This window comes from Lontra canadensis, unplaced genomic scaffold (assembly GCF_010015895.1).
Source record: "Lontra canadensis isolate GAN:19392208 unplaced genomic scaffold, GSC_riverotter_1.0 scaffold8, whole genome shotgun sequence".
Lineage (NCBI taxonomy): Eukaryota > Metazoa > Chordata > Mammalia > Carnivora > Mustelidae > Lontra > Lontra canadensis.
The window spans coordinates 35,260,038-35,285,014 of NW_022631002.1; the positions used below are offsets into that span (position 1 = coordinate 35,260,038).

Genomic DNA, 24,977 nt, shown 5'->3' on the forward strand with positions numbered 1-24,977 from the left:
CCGACTGAGATATCCTGGTGCCCCTGACCTTTCTTTCCTCAGGTCTGATACTGGACGTATTTTGCAGGACCAATCATTCTCAAATTCAAATCGAATCCTATTACTCCCTAACTTAAAACCCTTATTGCCCCATTGCCCTCAGGATGAGGCTTGAACTTCTTCCCATGGTAGCGAAAACCTGCATAAGTAGATATGGCCCACTTCCCCAGCCTTAACTCTTTGCTCTGGTTCTGGTGTTACACAGCACCAAATTGCTGACCTCTCTGCCTTTGCTTACACTGTCCCATCTGCCCAGTACGGCTTCACTTTTGATTAAGAACACCACGTGACATCCTTAGGGATTCAGCTTTTGTGACAACTTTTCTAGAAAGCTTTCTAGGACTACTAACTTCTTCAACGGTGGGTCTGCTGGCTTCCTCAGTACCTCAGTAGTTGTGTTCAAATCCTTTTCCCTTTGTGGGGGAAAAGGCCATACTAGGTTTACCTAGTAGAAAAATCAAATAAAACAATAGGATATAGAATGAAAAATAAGTCTCCGTCCTACGCCTGTCCCCCAGTTCCTTTTCTCCAGTTTCTTAATGCATATGCAAGTATAAATATATTTTTGCATTATTTTTGCACAACCTTAAGGGAGTTCTATGCTTGTTTTTCCAATTAACTGTGTATTTTGGAGATCACTGTATCAGTTCACATAGGCCTATATCATTCTTTAAAGAGTTGCAGCAATATTCTGTTGTATGCATATCTTAACTTGCTCAAGCAATTTGTTGTTGGACATCTGGGATGTTGCTCATTTTGCTCTGACAAGCAGTGCCACAAAGCGCATCGTCTTTGCACAAATGGATTTGAGTACAGGTGGAAAATATCTTTTGGACAGATTCTTAAGGGCAGAATTGCTAGATTATAAGGCTAGGTCAAAGACCAAGAGGATTGTAAATTTTTTTTTCTTAAGATTATTTATTTGACACAGAGAGATAGTGAGTGAGAGCACAAGCAGGGGGATTGGCAGGCAGGCAAGCAGAGGGAGAGGGAGAAGGAGAAGCAGGTGCCCGCCCAGCAAGGAGTCCGATGTGGGGCTTGATGCCAGGACCCTGGGATCATGACCTGAGCCAAAGGCAGCTGCTTAACCGACTGAGCCACCCAGGCATCCTGAGGATTGTAAATTTTTATATACAGCTCTAAATAGTCAACCGATTTACTCCTCCCATCAACAATCCAGTTCTGCTGTATTCTAGTTAGACCATGTACCACAGTAGTCTGGATATCTTTTGAGGGCGGGCACTTCCTAGTATTTACAGTTGTCGGGCAGTATTGGCCTTTCTTTAATAAATATTTGACTTAACGATGAATTTTATGTCTTCGTGTCGAGTCTAGGGCTTGGTATATAGCAGACTCAGCAGGTGTCTATTACAATTCCTCAGTGATTACAGTTGCTAACATTTATTGAAGTGTTTTAAATGCCAGGACCTGTGTAAGCACTCTCCCTTCCACCTTACACTCACGTTCTCCTTCCTCCCGGGGAGAGGGCGTGCCCCGTGCCAGGCCCGCCCTTCTGTGCATTCGTTGGTCAAACCCGACGCCCGTTACGGCCGAGTCCCGCCCCAACCACGCCCCCACGCTGTCCGCGGGGCCGTGAGAAGGCGTGGCTATAACCGTGCTGCCGGAAGGTTCAGGAGGTTCCCTCTCGTGAGAATCCGGACGCTCTCGAGGACCTGAGCGGTGCCGGTGGGAGCGCGCTTCGCGGTCCCGCTGAGCAGGCGCGACAGGCCCGTGGCCGCGGCGGGCGCACGCCTTGCCCCGCCCCCGTTGCTCTCTGGCTCCGCCCGGGCTCGCGCACACGCGCGCGCTCCCGTTCAAGCCTCGGTCTGGCCCGCGGGGACCGGGCGGGTGGAGGCTGGGCCGCTGAGGTACGAGGGGAGGAGCCGGAGGAGCCGGAGCTGCCGCCGCCACAGCCACTGCCACAGCTGCCGCCGCCGCCGCTGGAGAAGAGCATGTCTGCAACTAGAGCCAAGAAAGTGAAGATGGCCACCAAATCGTGCCCCGAGTGCGACCAACAGGTGGGCGCCGGGCGCCGGCCCGGGGGCCAGCGGGGCGGGTGCGCGGGCGGGCGGCCGTTGGCGGCGGCGGTTGGCTGTAGAGAGGCCGCCTCGCCGGGTGGTCTGGCCCTTGGGCTCGGTGTCCATAGTGGGAGGCCGGGCTGAGCCGAGGGGATGCCAGGGGGACTCCCGGGGTTGCAGTGGCTGGTCCCCACCTGGAGGCGTTAGCTGGGCAACTGTGTGTGTCCTGCGGCCCGTGGCGCGGGAGGGAGGCGTGGGTTTGTCTGGAGCGGACCGGGCGCCCTGTCCGGAGCCTCCCAGAGTCGCCTGGCCGGCTCTGGGTGACAGCGGAGGGAGTGTGGGGGCAGTGGCCTAAGTGGACGAGCACGGCCCCTTCAGTCCCCTTCTGCCGCGACGAGAATGCCCAGTGTGCCCGACTCCAGAGACCAGGCTCCAGGCTCCTGGTTCTGAAAGCCCCTCCTGCCACGCAGGGTTGCTTTGTTCCCATCAGATGTATACTGTGAACCCCAAAACTGTTCCACCGCGACCTGGGCGGACGCTTAAATGTGACAAAAGGGGCCGCAATCAATGATTTGAAGTTTAGGTGAATTTGGACATTTTCCCTCCTAAATATATTTCTTATATTTTTGATGGAAATAATCGTGGATCTTTACATTGTTTTTGTGGAACATTATTGACTAACGCCCCCGTTGAAGCCCTTTCCTTCTGGGCTCTCTTCACTTCCCGCACCCGCCACCGTATCCGCTGTTAAAAATTTGGCGTTTCTGCTTCATGATCTTTTTAAAAATTTATATGTAGTTTCATGAAATTTAAATGACTTCTTTCTACACAAAATTAATAGTGTCATAGTTGTAATTTTAAAATCTCATTTTACAGTTTCTTAGTTTTATGCATGTCTCATTCTTTACTGGAATAATGGACGTTCCTTACAACCTATTGAGTTAAAACTCTAAATTAAAACCATCCGAAGGCCCTTATTTCATGCCAGTGTGCAGCTCTGGGTGTGATTTTTTTCTTTTCTATTAAGAGAATTTTCTCAAAATGAATACTTCTCTCCTCCCCCTTAATTTTTTTTTTCTTTAAATCAGGAGTAATTTGAAATGGCTGGAGACTTTTTAAAAAATAGCATGCTGATGTCGGAACATTCTTTAAGAGCAATTTTGTGCCTTGATCAAATCTTGTAAACAAAAATGTTACATGTTTTATTCAGTATCTTTTATGGGCATGGTAGAAATTCAAGGAAGGAAGATTGTGCAAGGAGAATTAGAGTTTATAGATGTTATGAGTTTATTGAATATGCAGTAAAAAAAAACAATTTAGTTATGTTTTCTGAAGTAGAGTTAAACTTCCATTCTTACCATTTGACTTAGTTTACCACATAAACTAAATTTGTTAAATTCTAAGAAAAATGGACTTCGTGATTTAAGTCTCTTTGCAGGACATTGTATCAATATTTAAATCATTTCCATTTGTTCCAATTAACTGTGCTGAAGTATAAGATTGACATGTTATGCTTTATGTATTCCAGTGTCTGTAGGGCATAAGTTACTGCAAATCTTGACCTTGTTTTACTTGGCATAAAGTAATCTTTTGGGAAAAGTAACCTGTTTTTAATATCCTGGTTAAAGAAAAAGGAAAGGACAATAAACTTGTTAGGAATCCCTGTAATTGTACAACAAAATGTGATTAGCAGTTTGTTTATAAACATACATTAATTTTGTTATAAACACACAATATGTCCTCCCTTTCCCTCAGCTGCCATAACAAAATACCATAGGTTAACTGGCTCAAACAACAGCAACTTATTTTCTCACAGTTCTGGAGGCTGGAAGTCCAAGATCTGGCAAAGAGAGCTTTCTGGTTCCCTTCTTATAAGGCCACTAATCACATCACGAGGGGCCCCACCACCATGACTTTAAATCTGATTATCTAACCTCCAAATACCTTGAGATTGGGGGTTAAGACTTAAACATATGAATTTTTTGGGAGTGGGGAGAAGCTACTACATAATTTTGAAAGTTAGTTTTGTTCTTTATTGTAAATATTTAAGAGAACATAATGACTAAAACTTTTGGCAATTCTTTTTTTTTTTTTTAAGATTTTATTTATTTATTTGACAGATCACAAGTAGGCAGAGAGACAGGCAGAGAGAGAGGAGGAAGCAGGCTCCCCGCTGAGCAGAGAGCCTGATGTGGTGCTTGATCCCAGGACCCTGGGATCATGACCTGAGCTGAAGGCAGAGAGCCATCCAGGCGCCCCTCTTTTTTTTTTTTTTTTTTTAAGATTTTTATTTATTTATGTATTTGTCAGAGAGAGCACAGGCATGCAGAGTGGCAGGCAGAAGCAGAGAGAGAAGCGGGCTCCCTGCTGAGCAAGGAGGCGATGTGGGACTCGATACCAGGACCCTGGGATCATCACCTGAGCTAAGGCAGTGGCTGAACCAACTGAGCCACCCAGGCACCCCTAAAACTTTTGGTGATTCTTAAAATTGATATATCTTTTACTAAAAGTGACTGGTTTGAAGGAAATAAAAGATTAATTTTAACTTTCTAATTATTGGAGAGTACAAGCTTCTTTGTAGTTATAAATAAGAAAAAAAATTATAGGGGCACCTGGGTGGCTCAGTCATTAAGCATCTGCCTTCGGCTCTGGTCATGATTCCAGGGTCCTGGGATGGAGCCCCACATCAGGCTCCCTGCTCAGCTGGAAGCCTGCTTCTCCCTCTCCCACTCCCCCTGCTTATGTTCCCTCTCTTGCGGTCTCTCTCTGTGTCAATTAAATAAATAAATAATTTTTAAAAAGATTTTATTTATTTATTTGACAGATCACAAGTAGGCAGAGAGAGAGAGGAAGGGAAGCAGGCTCCTTGCTGAGCCGAGAGCCTCATGTGGGGCTCCATCCCAGAACCGTGAGATCATGACCAGAGATGAGGGCAGAGGCTTTAACCCACTGAGCCACCCAGGTGCCCCTAAATAAATAAAATCTTTAAAAAAATTATAATCCAGAAGTCATTTTTTAAACATAATTAGATTACTGTTATTCTAAGTTGTTTGATGAATATTAAAATAGAATTTAGGAATAGTTTATAAACATAAAAGGGTATGTAAAATCTTTAAATTTTGAGGCGATTGCACCGCTTAAATAGATTTACATATGTTCTGTGTCTGTGCGTAGGTTTAAAAACAGGTACAGAGATCAGCAAACAAGAAAGAACTGGATTTTCAGTTGTTTTATAACCTCTCCTTTACATGTCTCCGTTGAAAATACCATTCTGAAACATCTAAACCACAATACTTTTCATTTTCGAGAGGTTTCACATGCAGTAGCTCAAATTACTGAACCATTTTGTGTGTAGTAATATTCAAGATTCTTGTTAGTTTTCTTGTCTCTTTTGTGTATGTTTCTGTTTTTGCCTTAATTTTTTATAAAAATAGAGCAGCTTTTTCTTTCCATTTATAGGAAATTTTATGTGTTATGTAGCAGATATGTCTACTGTAGGTCACTTTGATTGTCTTAGCAGCAAGAATGTAATGAGTTCTCTATAATGTGGTTATTTTAAACTTTTTAAAGAATCAGTGAAACAATGTAAGACCAGGATCTGGTTTCTTGCACTTTTTCCTTAACCCTTTTTTTTTAACCTTTTACTTGTTTTTAGCTGTTTTACTTGTAAACATAAAAACAACCTGAATGTACTTTTCAAGGAATAAATTGATGAACTATTAATAAATCATCAATAAACAAAACCTTGGCGTTTTTTTTCCCCCTATTTCAAAACCCTGAGAGTATAGCATTAGAACTTTTGTTAGTATCATTGTTGGCATTACAACTGAAATTTGAAGGAGATGTAGGGTTTTTTTTTTTGTTTGAAACCAAATTATACTGTGAAGAGATTAATATTACTGAAGTCCACCCTATTTAATATTTCTTTTTCTAAGATTTGGGTTGTGATGTGGTTGGTTGTATTTTTTTCAGAGTTGGGATTGAGAGAAGGAGCTTTCCATTTTAAAATTTTATTTGGGTGACTCAGCTCAGGCACATAAATGTTTCTTGATCAGAAAACGCTATCTAAGGAGTGAAAATCAGCTTATCAATTAGTGTTTGTGCATTCTTTCATCCCAAAGCCATATGTACATGTCTCAGATACTTAAGTGCAGCCCTCTGTTAATTTAGGATATGTGTTGATGTATTTTTCTTGTGTATAAGACAGAGACCTAAATTTAAATTTGTTCATTTTTAGTAGCTGGAAGAAAATGCTTGCAAATTAGCAAAGGATCTTTTGAATAAGAACATCATGACTCTGTGTTTTTTGGATAACAGTAATTTAAAACAATTTACATTACAGTGAATGTCCTTAATAATGTGTGTAAGTATAAAGGAAATGAGTCAGTACCTTCGAGTTTAGTTTCTATGAAGATGTGAAATTTTTAAAATGACAAACATCTATTTTGGGTACATTTGTAACATTTCATTTTCTGTCCTGGCATGAAAGAATCTCATTGCATTTTTAATAAAGCATGTTATTTGACCTATCTGGAGTTTGATTATTTTTATAGGAGTCATTGTTATTTTTCTTAAACGCAAACTAGAGATCCTTTGTTCAGTGTTTTTATGAAAAGAAAAAGAATTCTGCCAAAATATTAATTTAGCTTATTTAGACCAAGTATTTATATTTCAGACTGTGAAGCATTCTTTACATACATGGATAAAAAGCTTTATTATTATTACTGTTATTTATTTATTTATTTATTTAGTTGAGAGAGAGAGAGAGCATGCACTGAGGTCGGGGAAGAGGGAAGGAGATCCTTCAGCAGACTCCCCACGGATTATGGAGCCCTACACAGGGCTCAATGCCAGGACCCCAAGATCATGACCAGAGCCAAAATCAGGAGTCAGCCACTTAACAGACTGAGCCACACAGGCGATCCTGGATAAAAAGCTTTATAATTGTAACTAAACTTTTACACAAGCAGAACAGTGGGCGAATGGAATTTATCTTAAAAGATGAATTGCAGTTTTCTGATCATAAAGTATTTTGTGAGTACTTTTTGTTGAGATTAATTTCTGGTTTTTCATGAACATGTCTTGATTTCAAGGATCATTAAAGTTAATATGAGTGAAATGATTGTGGAGAAATCAAAACATTTTTAAAATGATTTTTAGTGACATTTGGCTTTTGAAAAATCATAGACTTGAAATAGAGAAAGGAGCTACTTGTAATGTACACATTTAGAAACAGAAGTTTGAAAAGCTTAAGTTTTATCCAATGTCCTTCCTGGAGCTGAGACTAAAAGATCCTTGATCTTGACTCCTCCTACATTCTCTTCTGTTTGTGCTATACTTTTGTCCCACAAAGTAGTTTTTGCAAACTGTTCTTTTTTTGTTAGTGGTAATTTGTCCTCTCTAATTTGTTAGTGGTAATTGTCCTCTCCTATTAGAACCAGAGTAATTTTCAGTGTTTTCCCTTAAAAATTTTTTTTAAGGAAAGTATAGTTGGCATACATTAGTTCCAAGTGTACCACATAGTGTTTTGACAATCCCGTAGGTAGGTTATGCTCTGCTCACGATAAATGTAGCTACCATCTGTCTCCATACAAGGCTATTCCAGTACCATTGACTGTATTTTCTGTGCTATACCTTTCAACCCAGTGACTTATGTATTCTAAAATTAGGAACCTATACCTCCCACTCCCTTCACCCATTTTGCCTGTTCCCCTAACGCCCCCCCCCCCGCAAGGGGCCATCAGTTTGTTCTCTGTATTTATGGCTCTGTTTTCTTTTGTTTGTTCATTAGTTTTATTTTTTAGATTTCATAATTTCATATTTGTCATTTTCTGACGTACTTCACTTAGCATAATATTTTCTAGATCTGTCCATGTTGTTGCAACTGGCAAAAGTTCATTCTTTTTTTATGTCTGAGTAATATTCCTGTGTGTGTGCGCGCGCGCGTGCGTGTGTGTGTTTCACATCTTCATCCATTTATCTATGGATGGACACTTGGGTTGCTTCCATATCATGGCTATTATAAATAATGCTGCAATAAACCTAAAGGTGCATATATCTTTTCAAATTAATGCTTTTGTTCTTTTTGGGAAGTATTTTCCCCTTTTGAAATGTCTGGCCCATCTACCTTTTCTCTATTTCCATCCTCACTCTTCCAGTTGGGTCCTCATTTTTATTCTGGAATTACTTTAAATTACTTCCCCAGCCATGTTCCCTTTTCCAGTTGGTGCTAATAAACTGCTATCAAACAGATATTTTAGGAAATACTACCTTTTTCCCACATATTTTCCCTTGTTCTGATTCCGTTACTGTTTTCCCATGAGCACATGTTTATCATGCATTTTCTTTTTTTTTTTTTTTAAGATTTTATTTATTTATTTGACAGAGATCACAGGTAGGCAGAGAGGCAGGCAGAGAGAGAGCGCGAGGTGGAAGCAGGCTTCCTGCTGAGCAGAGAGCCGGATGCGGGGCTCGATCCCAGGACCCTGAGATCACGACCTGAGCCGAAGGCAGAGGCTTAACCCATGAGCCACTCAGGTGCCCCTATCATGCATTTTCTATATACATGGTATTGTAAAGTATCAGGAGAATGTGAAGATGTACAAGACACAATACCAGTCTCAATTTGAGTAAGGAAGTGGTATTTAAATAAGTCTATGATTCCTGCTTTGGTAATTTATCATTCAATTCAGAAGACTACATAAACACTGAAAAGTTTAATAGAAAAAAAATAATAATACACTTTTTCTTATGTTTATACAGGTTCCTGTTGCATGTAAATCGTGTCCCTGTGGTTATATATTTATTAGCAGAAAACTTTTAAATGCAAAACACCCAGAGAAATCACCACCTTCTACAGGTAATTGTGAGAGTTTACCACATATTTAGCTTTTTGATTTAGAAGTGTAAAATGAATTTTTGTGAATATATTATTTATATCTTTTTTGAATATAAAAGTTAAAACCTATTGAAGTATGCCTTTGGTTTTTATTAGCTGTTGGTAACCAGCTTATGACATTAGTTTGCTCTTCATTTCATTTAAATGTTAACTCCCTTATAATGATAAATCTTATAGCAAATTTTCTGTTTTTTATTATTGGAGGATGGAAAGTCATTGAAGGGTTTTAAGCGAGGGAGTAATCTGATCTGATTTCTAAAAATAAAAAATTTTTAATTAAGGTGTAATTGACATTCAGTATATTGCACATATTTAAAGTATGCAGCTTGATAGGTTTTGTCCTATGATTATACCAGTCACCACAATCAAGATAATGAATAATGTTTATCATTCCCAAAAGTTTTCTAGTTCCCTTTTGTTATTCTCTCCTGGATACCCCTACCCCCAGATAACCACTGAGGTGCTTTCTGTCGTTATTTCTAGAACTTTATATATAAATAGAATCATATAGTTTGTACTCTTTTTTTTTTTTTTTTTGGCCTGGCTTCTTTCATTGAGCATAATTTAAGATTCAGCCATATCTTTGTGTCTATCAGTAAGAATTAATTCCTTTTTACTGCTTAGTATTGTTCTTTATATGGATATACCACAATTTGTTTATCCATTCACTGGTTGATGGACATTTGGTTTTATCCTCCTCAGTGCTAGTAAACTTTATAATGACTTAAAAAGTTTTTTTGAACTAGTGACTGGAAAAATATAACAATGTGAATATAATTTTTAGACGTATTGGTTTTTTTTTATAATTATCTGATTTAGAATATCTAAAAATATATTTTTTGCATTTTGCTTTCCCGTTAATGTAGACAAATTGGATTTATTCGATGGATTAAATTTCGAAATTCAAAAACATGAAATTAGATAAAATCAGAACAGTGATGATCTCCAAATAAGAGTAGATTGATTACAAATAAATTTTGAGTATCTGCTGCATGCTAGGCACTGTTCAATCCTTGAGCATAAAGGAACGAATGAATCTACTGTCAAGGCAGGTTCACTACTGTTATGGAGCTTACAGTCTGTGGGAATGAGATAGGCAATAAATAAACAGGGAGAATACCAGCTTGTGATAAATGCCTTGTAGGAAATTAAAATAGATTGTTGTCCTAGCCTGTGACTGGAAGGCTACTTTTGAGTGGTTGCAGAAGGCCTCTCTGAGAAGGGACATTTAAACTGAGGCTGAATTGAAACAAGGGGCTACCCATGATAAGATCAAGGAGAAGAACATCCTTGACAGATGAAATAGCAAATGCAAAAATGTTAGGGCTGGAAAAAGTTTGGTGTATTTTAGGAACTAAAATGCCTGTGTGGTTGCAGTGTAGACAGTAAGAGCAGGGGAGTGTGGGAGATGAGGCCAGAGGGAAAGGCAGAGGCCAGATTGTGTAGGGCTTTATAAACCAGAGTAAGAAGTTTTGGGTTTTCTTCTTAAAATGTGAGTACAAACTATTCCTAGAATGTGGAATGTGGTGAGGAGAAAGTAGCATGCTCTGATTTGTCTTTTAGAAATTCTGTTTTGGCTGCTGTCTAGAGAATAGTTTATTGGGTGTACAAGATAGAAGTGGGCTATTGCAGTATGTTAACTAAGTGAGAATGCTGAGTTAGAGAGTGCTTAGGTTATAGTAGCAGATGATTCAAAAATTATATTTATGTCTGTGAGAGGTCTCTTTATCCTAGGTCTGTATAGAAGTGGCAAGAAAGTTATTTAATTCCATTTCTGGGGCGCCTGGGTGGCTCAGTGGGTTAAGCCGCTGCCTTCGGCTCAGGTCATGATCTCAGGATCCTGGGATCGAGCCCCACATCGGGCTCTCTGCTCAGCAGGGAGCCTGCTTCCTCCTCTCTCTCTGTCTGCCTCTCTGCCTGCTTGTGATCTCTCTGTCAGATAAATAAAATCTTTAAAAAAAAAAACTTTAAAAAATATTCATTTCTACAATTAAATTTCTTAAAAGTATGATCTGCCTTGGATAGTTTGTAGTATGTTGGAGATTGAGTACATAATTTTTAATATCTCTCTGGTTATATTAAGTACTTGAACATTGTCAGTGGGATCCAGAACTAACGTTTTAATTAGAGAACTTATAAAGAAAAATGAAAATGGATAATATATATTTGGAAAGATAATGAACTTCCCTAATAGGGAAATGCAGTTTAATTAAAATACCATTATTTTTACCCATATTCTGACAAAAATGTAAAGGATTTCCAAGTGCTTTTATGAGTATGGCAGAATCCGAAGTCTCATACTAGTGGTGAAGTCGTAAATCAGCATAACTTTTTTGCAGAACACTCTGACCGTAGTTGTTAAAAGTTTTAAATGCACAAAACCTAGAATCTAGACATTTTATCAACAAGTATGTATCCTCAAGATACAACTGTTTTTAATACACATGAAATATTTATTAGGATTTATAAGCAACACTGTTTATAATAGCAGAAAGTTAAACCAAATATCATCAGTAGGGGAATGATTAAGTAGGGTCATCTTTCAGGGAACAACAGTATGTGCTAATTAGAATGATGCAGATTTTTACGTACTGACATGGAGAAATCTCTAAAGTTAATTTAAGGAAGAATTAATTTAAGGAAAAGTACAAAACAGTACTTGCATGAAATCATTTTTGTTTTACAAAATTTTTTTTCTTGTAATGAGAACTTTTAAAATTTACTCTTAGCAACTTTCAAATATGCAGTACAGTATTAGTAACTATAGTCACCATGCTGTATTTACACAATCATGACTTATTAATATTATAATTAGAATTTTGTACTTTTGGACTCCCTTCACCCATTTCACCTCCTCCTCCCCCTCCAACCCTCACCTCTGGCAACCACCAATCTGTTCTCTGTTATTTATGAGCTCTAGTTTGTTTTTTAAGATTCCACATATAAATGAAATCATATGGTATTTAATCTTTCTTTGTCTGACATATCACTTAACATAATGCCTTCACAGTCCATCCACGTTTTCAAAAATGACAAGGTTTCAGTTTTATAGAATAAAACTCCACATTACCTTTATCCATTCATCCATCAGCAGACATTTAAGTTGTTTCCATATTTTGGCTATTGTAAATAATGCTGCAGTGAATATAGGATATGTATATTTTTTTGAGTTAGTGTTTTCATTTTCTTTGGATAAATACCCAAATTAGAATTGCTGTATCATACGTTCATTCTATTTTCCATTTGCTTTTAAGACCCCACAAAATTATTTCTACATGTAATGCATAAATGGATAGATCACTAAATAACAAAGGAATCAAGGAAGACTTCTACTTACATAATTAAACATTTAAAGCAAGAAAGAGAGCCATCTGTAAAGTTCAAATTGCACTTATTTTAAAAGTGCAATCAAAGCTACAAAAGATAATTTTAAATTTCAGTGGGTTGAAATTTCTTTTGTAACTTTGTGACATGTAGGAGGAAAATAAGCTGTCAAGTCAAATTTACCTAAGCTTGAATTGCTCAAAACTCACATTTTTCAAATATGTTCTGTGTATCTTCACAATTCAGTAGAAATAAAGAGTTAGCACACTAGACCTGTATAAACTTTATCTAGCTCAAAATAAATTTAAATAAAATTTATTATAGAAATTAAAGGATTTTTTAAAAGTTTTTTAATTTTTATGAGGAGAAGAGAGGAGTATTACAAATAAATCTGTATTAAGAAATGCTTAGTGTTTTGTAGGAGCCCTAGAACGTCAAGGCAGACAACTTGCCAAATGAGCTAGGTATGTGTTGTTTCTTTTACTGTCTTTGGGGGGCCAGTATTAAATGGAGATAAATTTTTAAAAATTGACTGTCTTGTTCATGCAGGATTTCATTTCTAAATTGTTTGCCTAAGTGTTTAAAAAATAGCCTTGAGATAAAGTTCTAAACTGTCAATTTGAAGCAATTTCTTTAAAAAGAGATTGAAGAAGGGGCTCCTGGCTGGCTCATTCAGTGGAGCACATGACTTTTGTTCTTGGGGTTGTAAGTTTGAGTCGCACTTTGGTTGTAGAGATTACTTGAAAATAAAATCTTTAAAAAGATAAAGTATAAAATTAAAAAGGGATTAAAGGAAATACTGTGTTTCCTAAAATTGAGAATATCCATATTATAGACCAAACCTTGAGCACTATTCAAATATTTGATCAGTCACCAAATTCTGACAGAAACAGTTTTTGATGAGAACAAACTCTGTTTTGTTCCAACTGTTTAAATTTGACTTTTCTTTTTCTTTATTTTTTAAAAAAAAGATTTTATTTATTTATTTATTTATCTGAGAGAGAGTCGGGGGAGGAGCAAAGGGAGAGGGACAAGCAGACTCCCTGCTGAGCACAGAGTCCGCCTCCTCTGCTAGTGGGTTCAGTCTCACCAGCCTGAGATCATGACCTGAGCCGAAATCAAGAGTTGGTTGCTTAACCAACTCAGCCACCCAGGCATCCCTAAATTTGTCTTTTTCTGATGGCTATGCCAGGTGTTTTGTGATATCAAGGCTGCCATTTTGTGTTTAATAATTATGGGTATACATTTATCCTTCTAAAATTTTAATTATAAAAACTATAAAAAAAAGTAAGCTGAAATTCTAAATGACATACTAGTTCATAAAAGACTTCCTCTAAAGGTAAGAAAAAAATATTTAAAACAGTAAGAAATTCAATAGCTTATTAGTATTTAACTGTATGTTTCTCAATGGATATGAGTTTTAGATTAAGTTTAGTCAGATAAATAACAACCTCCTCATTTTTTTTTTAAAGATTTAATTTATTTATTTGGCAGATGGAGATAACAAGTAGGAGAGAGGCAGGCAGAGAGAGAGGAGGAAGCAGGCTTGCCGCTGAGCAGAGAGCCCGATGCGGGGCTTGATCCCAGGACCCTGGGAGCATGACCTGAGCCGAAGGCAGAGGCCTTAACCCGCTGAGCCACCCAGGCACCCCAAACCTCCTCATTTTTAATTGGGGGAAGGAAAAAAGCATAAAAAAATTAAACCTAAACTTACTTTTCAAATTATTGTCTAGATAAGTTAACAAGCAAAGGCTGATAAATAAGCCAAGAAGTCTATAAATGACATACTCACTTTTAGTTAAGAGAAAAAAGTGAAATGATTATTGCCAGTTGTCAGTAGTATTTTAAACCCAGTGATTAAACATTAATTCTGAATTACTTGGCAATAAAGGTTTAGTTTTATTATTTCAGAAAACACTAATCACTTAAAATTGCTATACATTCATATGTGGGACATGGCTTTAGGTGTTTTTTTTTTTTTGCCTTTGGTGGAAGAATGCATACCTTTATTTACCTCTGTGCCTGTACTTTTACATTTTTGATCATGTAGTTTATATAATGATGACTATATTCATTTTTCAGACTTTTTTGTGGAATCTTCTGACTTCTTCTGATTAAGACTGACTGATTTGAGGTTTGGTGCATAGCTGTTATACTCAGATTTCCTTCCTTCATACTCTTAGGATAATCCTATTTTTCTTCAGTACCATTTTTTCTTTAACTCGTGTGTTTTTATTTATGAAAGAAATTTTCCAGAAAGTTTCTTCAGACCTGGGAAAAATTTTTTTCATAGAAAGTATGTGGTGATACATTTCCTGTTTTCCATTGTATGGAAGGCCTTTACTGTGTACTCACATTTATTTGTTTGTTTATTTATTTATTTTAGAGAGAGAGTGTGCGTGTACACATGCAAGTTGGCGGGGAGGCAGTGGTGAAGGGAAAGAAAAAATCCCAAGCAGACTCCTCCCTGAGCATGGGTACTGTTGTGGGGCTAGATCTCACAACCCTGAGATCATGACCTGAGCCAAAACCAAGTTGGACTCTTAATCAACTGAGCCACCTGGGAGCCCTGTACTCACATACATTAATTACTCACTACTCACATACATACATACATACATACATTAATTATTTGAAGATTTTATTTATTTATTAGAGAGATGGAGAGAGAACATAAGTAGGCAGGGCAGCAGGCAGAGGGAGAGGGAGAAGCAGGCTGTCCGCTGAGCAGGGAGCCCGATGTGGGGCTCAGTCCCAGGACCCTGAGATCATGACTCGAGCCAAAGGCAGCCACTTACCCAACCAAACCACTCAGGCGCCCCCCTATACTCACATTTAAATGTCATTCTCATTCTTCCTTTCCATCTGAGGGCTCAAATCTTTAGAGCAATTTTTACCTATTATTTATTTCTTCCCCATTCTCTTTTCTCTTCCTCCTGGCATACTGATTGCATACTTGTTGGATGATATATCAGGATTACCATCCACAGAGAGAGACACTGGATTGGACAGATAGTTTGTGGGTTTTTTTCACTATTTAGTGAAGAAAGATGAAGTTGGCACTACAAGACTAGTGATTCAGTAGTATTATCAAGGACCTAGTTTCCTTTCTTCCTTCTGTCCTGAGATTTGGCTTTCATCCTTATTGTTACAAGGTAGCTATTGTACCCATAGGCATTCCTTACACATTCCAATAGGAAGAAGAGGGAAGGGCAAAGGGACAAAGGGACATTCTAGCTTAAAAAAAAATTGTGTTGGAAATCTTACCCAATTCCATTTACTTGTCATTGGCCAGAACAAAATTCCATAGCCACTTCATCTGCAAGAAGGTCTTTGAATGTATGTATTTTAGCTGGACCCATTGCCCTTGTGATCAGAACATTCTGTTCTTAATGAAGAGGGGGGAATGAATATTGGGTAGATAATTAATAATTATGTCATGGATGAATATTAGATTTTTTGGATCTTTCCTTTGTTTTTCTTCAGTTAGTGTCACCTATTCTCTTTTTTTGTTGTTGTTTTTGGGTCTCCAGGAAATTTCATTGATTTCCTTTTCTAGAGCTATAATTCTGTCTTTCAGAGGTGTCCATTATTTAGTTGTCGTTTGCACTTTAATTTTGAGTAGTTCATCTTGTTTTCTGATTTCTTCTTTTTTCATTGAATCTTATTTTTTTCATATTTTTTGTGGTAAATTACATATAACATAAAGTCAGTATTTTAATAATTTTAAAGATTTTATTTATTCATTTGAGAGCAGGGGGTAGGGGCAGAGGGAGAGGGAGAAGCAGACGACCTGCTGAGCAGGGAGCCCAACGTTGGACTTGATCCCAGGATCCTGGGATCATGACCTGAGCTAAATTAACTGACTGAGCCACCCAGGCACCCTCTGTTTTAATCATTTTAAATGTACACTTCAGTGGCATTAAGTACATTCATATTGTGTACCTAACCATTACCACTATTAATCTCCAGGACTATGTTCATCTTCCCAAACTGAAACCCTATACCCATTAAACAATAATCTCTTCATTCCCCTTCCCCACTGCTCCAAGGCAACCACTATTCTTTCTGTACCTATGAATTTGACTAGTGTAGTTACTTCCTATTTGGAATCATACTACATTTATTTTTGTGTGTGTCTGACTTGTTTCCTTTAGCATAATGTCTTTAGACTTTATTCATGTTGTAGCTTGTGTCAGAACTTCCTTTCTAATATTTCATTGTACATATATACCACATTTTGTTTATTCATACATTGATGGACACTTGAGTTGCTTTCACCTTTTGGCTATTGTGAATAAGGCAGCTATGAACATGGATGTTCAAATATCTATTCAATTTCCTGCTTTCATTTCTTTTGTATATATGCCCAGAAGTGGAATTGCTGGATGTTATGGTATTTCTATGTATATGATAATGCCATATAATTTTCCACAGCAGCTGCACCATTTTAAGTTAGCAGCAGCAGAGCCCAGAGTTTCCAATTTTTCCACATCCTCATCAACACTTATTTTATGTGCTTTTGATAAGAGCCATTCTAATCAGTATGAAGTGATAACTTTTAGTTTTGATTTGTATTTCTTTAATGATTAGTGATGTTGAACATCTTTTTATTTGCCTGTCATCTTTGGATAAATGTCTATTCAAGTTCTTTGCTCATTTTTGAATTGGATTGTTATTGAGTTGTAGAAGTTCTTTTTATTCTGGATATTAATCCCTTATTTGATAAATGTTTACAAATATGTTTTCCCTTCCATGAATTGCCTTTTTTTATTCTGTTGATAACTGTCTTTTGATGCACAAAAGTTTTCAATTTTGTTGAAATCCAAGTTGTCTGTTTTTTCTCTTGTTGCCTGTATTTTCAGTGTCATATCCAGGAAATCATTGCTAAGTCCAGTGTTATGAAGCTTTTCCCTTCTTTTTGTTCTAAACAATTTATAGTTTTAGCATTAATATTTAGGTATTCAATTTATTTTGAATTAATTTTTGCATGTGGTATAAAATAAGGGTCCAGTTATATTTTCTTCTGTATGTGGATATCCAGTTTTCCCAATACAACTTATTGAAAATATTATCTTTTTCTCCTTGAATCATCTTGGCGCGCTGTTTTTGAAAATCATTTGACCAAATATTCAAGGATTTATTTCTGGGCTATTTTAGTCTCTTGGTCTATGTATCTGTCAGATGGCAGTACCACACTTTTTTGATTACTGTGGCTGTGTAGTAAGTTTTGAAATCAGGAAGTGTGAGACTTCTGACCTTGTTTTTCAAGATTCTTTTGGTTATTTCGGATCACTTGAGAATCCATATGAATTTTAGGATTGAGTTTTCTATTTTTGCAAAAGGATCTTATTCTTAATGATATAAAGTCTAATCAGATCTCTCTGAAGGTATGCATTAGAATGTTTTTGGATTATCTTTTCTTGTTTGTTTTTTTTTTTTTAAGATTTATGTATTTATTAGAGAGAGAGGGTAGGGGAGGAACAGGGAGTGGAACAAGCAGACTCCACACTGAGCACCAAGCCCTACGTGGGGCTGGATCCCACAACCCTGACATCATGACCCGAGCTGAAACCAAGTATTGGACAGGACACTCAGCCAACTAAGCCACTCAGGCGCCCCTATTTTTTTCGTGTTTCTTGAACTGTGTTTGTTCTTCCTGTTTTAACTTGTTCCTTCTCTATTGCACTTTCTATTTTCCTTAAATTGCTGGTAATCCTTAATTGCCTATTGATATTTATAAATGAAGGATTTTTCAGTGTAGGTAACTTGCATGACTATCTTACATTGTTTTAAAAGTCTGTTTTGACTATAGATCTCTTCAGTGTATAGTTGGGAGGAGCTTATTGGCAGACTTTTGGGTATAAATTACATGAGCTGGGAGACACTGTTGAATTCCATGATGACCAAAATAAGGGAAGCTTCATCCTGGGCTAGAACATGACATTCCTTATATTATTTCATTTTTACGAGAAGCTGTCGTTTGTTTGTGTCTTCTATGTTTTGGAGGTTCACTGTTCCTTTGAACATTGCTTGGTTCCTGAGAGTTTTACTTCCTTGTATCATTTTCTATGCAGTAGTCTTTTAGCTATTCTGATGATCACTCTGTGGCCTGTTCTCCCTTATTGTACTTTTTGTTCTGTCCTGGGAGTATTTTGGGGAAGAACAGCTCTCCCTTCTATAGGAGCCATCTTTTGTTTCTATTTTGGATTGTAGTGTCTTCTTTTCTGGTTTCTTCCATTCTTTCTTTTTTAAGATTTAGTTATTTATTTTAGAGAGAGCTCAGGGAGGGTCAGAGGAAGAGAGGGAGAATCTCAAGCAGACTCCCCACTGAGTACAGAGCCTGATACCAGGCTCAGTCTCACAATCCCGAGACCATGACCTTAGTAGCCAAAAGCAAGAGTTGGAGGCTTCACTGACTGAGCCATCCAGGTGCCCCCTGTTCTGGTATCTTATCTTTTCTTTTATTTTTTCTTTTCTTTTCTTTTCTTTCTTTTATTTTCTTTTTCTTTCCCTCCTTCCTTCCTTTCTTTCTTTTTTTAAGATTTTATTTATTTATTTGACAGAGCTCACAAGTAGGCAGAAAAGCAGGCAGAGAGAGAGAGAGGAGGAAGCAGGCACCCTGCTAAGCAGAGAGCCCAAAGCGGTGCTTGATCCTAGGACCCTGGGATCATGACCTGAGCCGAAGGCAGAGGCTTTAACCCACTGAGCCACCCAGGCGCCCCACTGTTCTGGTTTCTTAATCAGAATCTGTGAACTTGCTCATTTGCTGAAATTCTGTAATTTCAGGGGCATGATAGTATCCTTGTTTCCATCAGTACATATCTATTTTCCTTTTTTTCTTTATCTTTTACCCATGTTTATTCTCTTTTCAGTGGGATTTTCCAGAAAGGGGGAGGTAGATGCATGTGCTCTGATTTTATGTATTCAGCACTACTTAGTATGTGTAGATAATGTTCTAGATTCTGTGAATGAGACAGACAGGGGCATCCCAACTTTCATGGAGTTTATATTCTGAGAGATTGAACATATAAGTAAATAACAGATTATAATATTAGATTATAAAAAGTAATTTGGGCTGTAAGACTCATGGGAAGCTAACCTATAAATCAACATTTGGAGTAAATAAATAGTCTCATTAAAAGTTTTGGGATCAGAACTCTAGGCAGAAGGATTAGTAAATGCAGATACCTAAGGGAGGAAGGAACTTGTTTTATTAAAAGGAAGGCATGTCTGGAGTATAATGAACAAAATGTTGCAGTATGAGAGAAAACTGGAGAGAGAGGCAAACGTCAGATCTTAGAGACACTTGTAGTCTTTGGTAAGGAAATTTTACTTTATTTTTAAATACAATGAAAAGCTAATGAAAGATTTTAGAAGGGGGGCTATACAGTTTGAATTTTTTAAAGATAGCTTTGGCAGCTATGTAGGAAACATATCTGGTTTGGGTGTTGTCCATGGAGGTAGAAAGATGAAGAAATTGTCGATATATTTTGCAAGGAGTACCTGTGGACATTTGTGATGATACAAGAAACAGCAGGCTGAGTCACAGATAATCACAAATTATTTGCCTTTTGCAACTGGGTGGTGCTGCTACTTACTAATATAGTGAAGCTTTGGAGAAGGGAAAATCAAGAGTGTTTTTTTGATATATTTGAAATATTTGGAAGATATTAGAGTAAAGCTGTCAAGTAGGCAGTCTGGAACTTTGGGAAGAGGCCAGAGTTGAAAGTATAAATTTTGGAACCATCATAAATAATAAGAGTGTAATGTTTGGTTCTATGGATTATCTTGACAGAATGTAAGTGAGAGAAGAGGGCTCAGGTCAGAGGTCTAGGGCTGTAATATTAAAGATGAGAAAGAACCTGGGGGAGAAGACAGCAAAAGGCGATAAAGAGGAAATGACTGGTGAGCTGGGAAACCTGGAAACCTGAAAAGCAAGTGAAGAATAATTTATAGAATAGTCATCTTTGTTGAATTTTTGAGAGATGGCATTAAGATGGTTAAAGAGAGGTACTATTAGATTTGATAACAGATTTTTTTGTCCTTCTTGATGATCAGTTTCATTGAGTGGGCATCTATATTGTAGTGGCAGAAAGTAGAGATAGCTCTTTTTTTGAGAATTTTGTAGAGATGGGTGGGTAGCCGGAGGAACAAATCTAAATTCATTGTTGAACTTTAAAAGGCATACTATAAAAAGCTTTACCTATCACTATTTTTTTTTTTTTTTGAGAAATTCTAGGCATACACAAGAGCAGGAAGAAAATGGCCAACCTGGCCCCATTCATACCCATGTTTACTCCTTCCCTGGCATATTATTTTTAAGCAAGTCTGATATAATTTCTTATAGATGTTTTGTTATATATTTCTTATATTTCTAAAAGATAGACCTTTAAAAATGTAAGCACAATTAAAATTAACAATAATTCCTTAATATTTTTTAAAAGATTTATTTATTTATTTATTTGACAGAGATCACATATAGGCAGAGAGGCAGGCAGAGAGAGAGGGGGGAAGCAGGCTCCCTGCTGAGCAGAGAGCCAGATGCGGGGCTCATCCCAGGACCCTGAGATCATGACCTGAGCCGAAGGCAGAGGCTTAACCCACTGAGCCACCCAGGTGCCCCTATAATTTAATATTAATATTAAATACCCAACGTGTGTTGACATTTTCAGGTTTCTCATAAAAACTTTTTTAAAGTTTTAAAAAACAGATTATGTAAGGTCCATACATTATGTATGGGCGATGTCTTTTTTTAGTTCTCTTTCATCTATTGTTTTCTTTCTTGTTTTTCCATGCAAATTGTGTGTTAAAGAAGCTATCACATGTACATCTGGATGTGCTATTTGGGTCTTCATGGTGTAGGAATGTAGGATAACACGTTCCTCCAGTGACTTTTATTTTTTCTATAAATAATAATTTGGATTCAAAGGCTTGATGGGATTTGATTTTCTTGACAAGACTACCTAATAGGTATTCTCTCAGGTGACAAATAAGGTCCGCTTGTCTCTGTTTTTGTAATTTTAGCAGCTGTTTATGTTTAATACTTACATGCTTTAGTTCATTTCTTGTTGAAAATGGTGATACTTGGGGCGTCCGGGTGGCTCAGTCAGTTAAGCATCTGCTTCGGCTCAGGTCATGGTCCCGGGGCTTCTGGAATCAGCCCCAGATGGGGCTCCCTGCTCGGTGGGGAGCCTGCTTCTCCCTCTCCCTCTGCCTCTCTCCCCTACTTGTGCTCACTGGCTCACTTGCTCGCTCTCTCTCTCTCAAATACATAAATAAATAAATAAAATCTTTATCTTATTGTTGTTCTTCGTTTTTTAGCCACAGTACTTCTTAAATTAGAAACTTCTCTTTATCTGTCCTGTTGTTACCCAGTGAGTGATACAGTTTGAATAGAAAAAGCAGGATAAAATCTTTTCTTCTTTCTGTTCTATTTAAGTTTTCAAAATAGGGCGTTGGTTCTTACACATCTTTTTATGGTTGCCAAGTCGTTTTTCTTGTATTTTTTTAAATTTATGTCATGTGTTAGTTTGTTTGGTTGGTTTTATTTTAAGATTTTATTTATTTATTTGAGAGAGAGAGCAAGTAAGAGAGGGCATGAGAGGGGAGAAGGTCAGAGGGAGAAGCAGACTCCCCGAGGAGCTGGGAGCCTGATGTGGACTTGATCCCGAGACTCTGGGATCATGACCTGAGCCGAAGGCAGTTGCTTAACCAACTGAGCCACCCAGGCGCCCCTGTCATGTGGTTTTAAGTATATCTGATGTTCCAATTTATTATTACAGTTACTGTTTGTAGTGATGATCAAATTGTCCTACAGTGGTCAGTGGGAGCCTTTTCAAGTTATCCTTGGGTCCTTTAACAAGACCCTAGTTGTCTTTGACAGCTGTCTTGCAATCTGGAATAATTAAGTGTTCTTGCATCATCTGGTATATGTCTGAGATTAGAATTAAGTAATTCTCTAAGGGTACAGTATTTGGAAATAACCATTACCATTTTACTTGAAAAGTCTTTTTTTTTTTTAAATTTATACTATTAATAGCCTATTAAGAGCCTATACTTATATTACAGTCTTTTAACTTGCTCCCTTCTTAGAATATGAATTTTATCTATTTTGGCCCTTTACCATGTGGTTTTAGGTTTTGGGGAATTCTCTTTGTTGCTTTTGAGTTCAGGTATATATTAAAGCAAGTTTTTTGTTTTTGTTTTTTGTTTTTTAATTTGTTGTTTGTCTTATCCAACATTTTGAATTGTTTGGAGTGAAAAGGATGGCTTCTTGGCATTAATTAAATCACCATATTGAGTAAAGTTCCTCTTTTGCTTTTCCATTTAGGGATCTGCATGCCCTGAGAATGTCAGAAATGATCTCATCTGTGGCTAAAGTGAAAACTACTTATTATTTCCCTTGTGTTTATATATTTTCTGTGGATGTTTTCTGTTTGCTTTTTATTGGTGACCTTAATGTATTATGGCTAAGGTCAGTTTTACTTCTGTATATTTGACATATTTCAGTCTATAATTTGAGTAGGGGACAAAAAGGAATGGAATTTTTTTCTTTTTGCTTTTCTAATACTTTACCATTTTTAGCTTGGAAGCAGAGAGAAGGAAAAAGGCAGAAAGATCACTGTGAAATTGTGTGAACATGTAGGGGTTGAAATTAAAGGTGCCAAATAAAGAAACTGGTCTTCTGTTACACTTCCTCCTACCTCATGAGTTAATGTGGATCTGAATTCTGTTGAATTTCTTTTTTTCCGGTGTGGGCGTGAGGAACATAGATGTTATGGTTGTAGTTTTATAAAATATGCCAGGCAGCAAACTCTAGTGCTATTTAGAAAGAAGAAGAAGACAATGAGAACTGGGGCAAACAGTTCTTGCTAAGCCCTAAAATATATCACTTTTATTCATCCATACAGAAAACAAGCATGAGGCCAAGAGGAGGCGAACAGAGAGAGTTAGGCGAGAGAAGATAAATTCTACAGTAAATAAGGATTTAGAAAACAGAAAGAGGTCTCGAAGTAACAGCCATTCAGATCATATCAGACGAGGAAGAGGAAGACCTAAAACTGCATCTGCCAAAAAACATGAGGAAGAAAGAGGTATGAATAAATCCAAGCAGTTTTGTTTTTCAAGTATTAAACTTTTCTAGATCTTAATTAGATAATAGTAAAGAAAGTGTTTGGTAGGCAATGAGCTCCTGGACTTAAAATCACAATTCATATTTTAGTTTGAAAACATTTCCTCCAGGGTAGATGCTTGTTTTTTTGTTTTTTTGTTTTTGTTTTAAATCACAGAATTTAATTCTTATTGAAAAGCTAAAGTCTCAAATTGGGAACAATTCACCTTGCAATAAACTAATGTTTATTCAGAGATAATAATTTGTATATGACAACCTAGAGAAGCCTGTTAAAATGGTTGTTTTTTGGTTTGTTTTTAGAGATAAATCTGAGTTCTGTTAGACTTATTTCAAACTGTTACACTATGAGTTTTAAAATTACATTTGAAATATTCTTCAGTATGAATTTTTAAAATTGCTCATTGTGTCCTCTCTACTTTGAGGCAGAATTTGGGTAGTTAGGTAAATTCTTCTTGGTCCAAAATATATTCAAATTTCTCCTTACAGGTTTTTTCCTTTTTTCTGATAAGTAATATGTCTGCCAATAAATTGTTTTTAAACATTAACTAAAACTTCAGCTTCTTTTTTTGTACATCTTCTAAAAAACCTTTTATCATGGAAAATTTCAAAGATGACACAAGAGTAGAGAGACTGGACTAGGATAATGAAACCCTGTATGGCCTTGAATGAGTATCTTTTGCAATTGAGAGTTTCAAGCCTGTAATTAATGGAAAAAAAGGACACATACTCTTTATAATTACTTAAAAACCTCCATCAAAATAATTTCATCTTCAGTGAAATGCATTTATAATTTCTTATCTTGTTGGTGAGTTATGCTTTGCTTTTTCAGATACTCAGTTTTTGATATTCAAGCATAAATTTAAATTTCTCTAATTTTAGACATTGAAAAATTTTTTTAAACCTGTTTACCATTTCTTTCTGCTTTGTATGCTTTTATTTCAATAAAGTTATGACTGTTAGGGAAAATAACTTCACTGGTATAGCTGTCCTTAGCTTTTTCAGAGTTAATGGTTTCTTACTATTGTGTGTCTAAAGGAATAAGGCTTATATCTTATTTGATAGTATTCTATGAAGAATAGTTAGATACTCCTTAATTCCTGGGGAAATTTTACTCCATTTCCTTTTTCCTTCTCTTATGCTCCTCTTCCAGAGAGTTTGAATTATTTTAAAAATTTGAATGTGTTTTTTAACATGGGATGATCAGAAAAATCTATGCTAAAAACTGCTTCAGAAGGGAAACTAGACCAAAAAAAAAAAAAAATCAACAGAAAAAAAAAAAACAAAAAACAAAACAGAGAAATACTGCTTGGCCCAGAAAACAGAACATTCTTTCGGGTTGAAGTAAAGGGAATATAACCCAAAGAATGGAGAAGGAATGCTTCTGGTGGTGAGTGAGAGGAGATGAGAAAACAGATAATGACAGTCTTTTAGTTGGAGAAATGAAATTTAGATAGTTGTGCTAGAAGTTTTTATGTGTTGGTCTAAATTTTTATTCATATTAACTTGAGAAAAGAATTTAGTTAGCTATCTTTTTTCAGATATTTTGAGCTTATTAATAGAAAAG

General features: G+C 37.0%; 1 protein-coding gene across 2 annotated transcripts in view; it reads left to right on the forward strand.

Annotated features, from left to right (window-relative positions):
* The first annotated feature begins 1,765 nt into the window (after positions 1–1,765).
* Positions 1,766–24,977, forward strand: part of LOC116865914 (UPF0547 protein C16orf87) — a 29,126-nt gene continuing 5,914 nt past the window's right edge. The window contains exons 1-3 of one of the 2 annotated variants that reach the window (XM_032854576.1): positions 1,779–2,057; positions 8,820–8,916; positions 23,193–23,375. In XM_032854576.1, the coding sequence (XP_032710467.1) occupies positions 1,992–2,057; positions 8,820–8,916; positions 23,193–23,375 (346 nt within the window). In that variant the 5' untranslated portion in view covers positions 1,779–1,991. Of the gene's footprint in view, positions 2,058–8,819; positions 8,917–23,192; positions 23,376–24,977 lie in introns of both variants that reach the window. The other variant, XM_032854577.1, reaches the window with a different exon arrangement.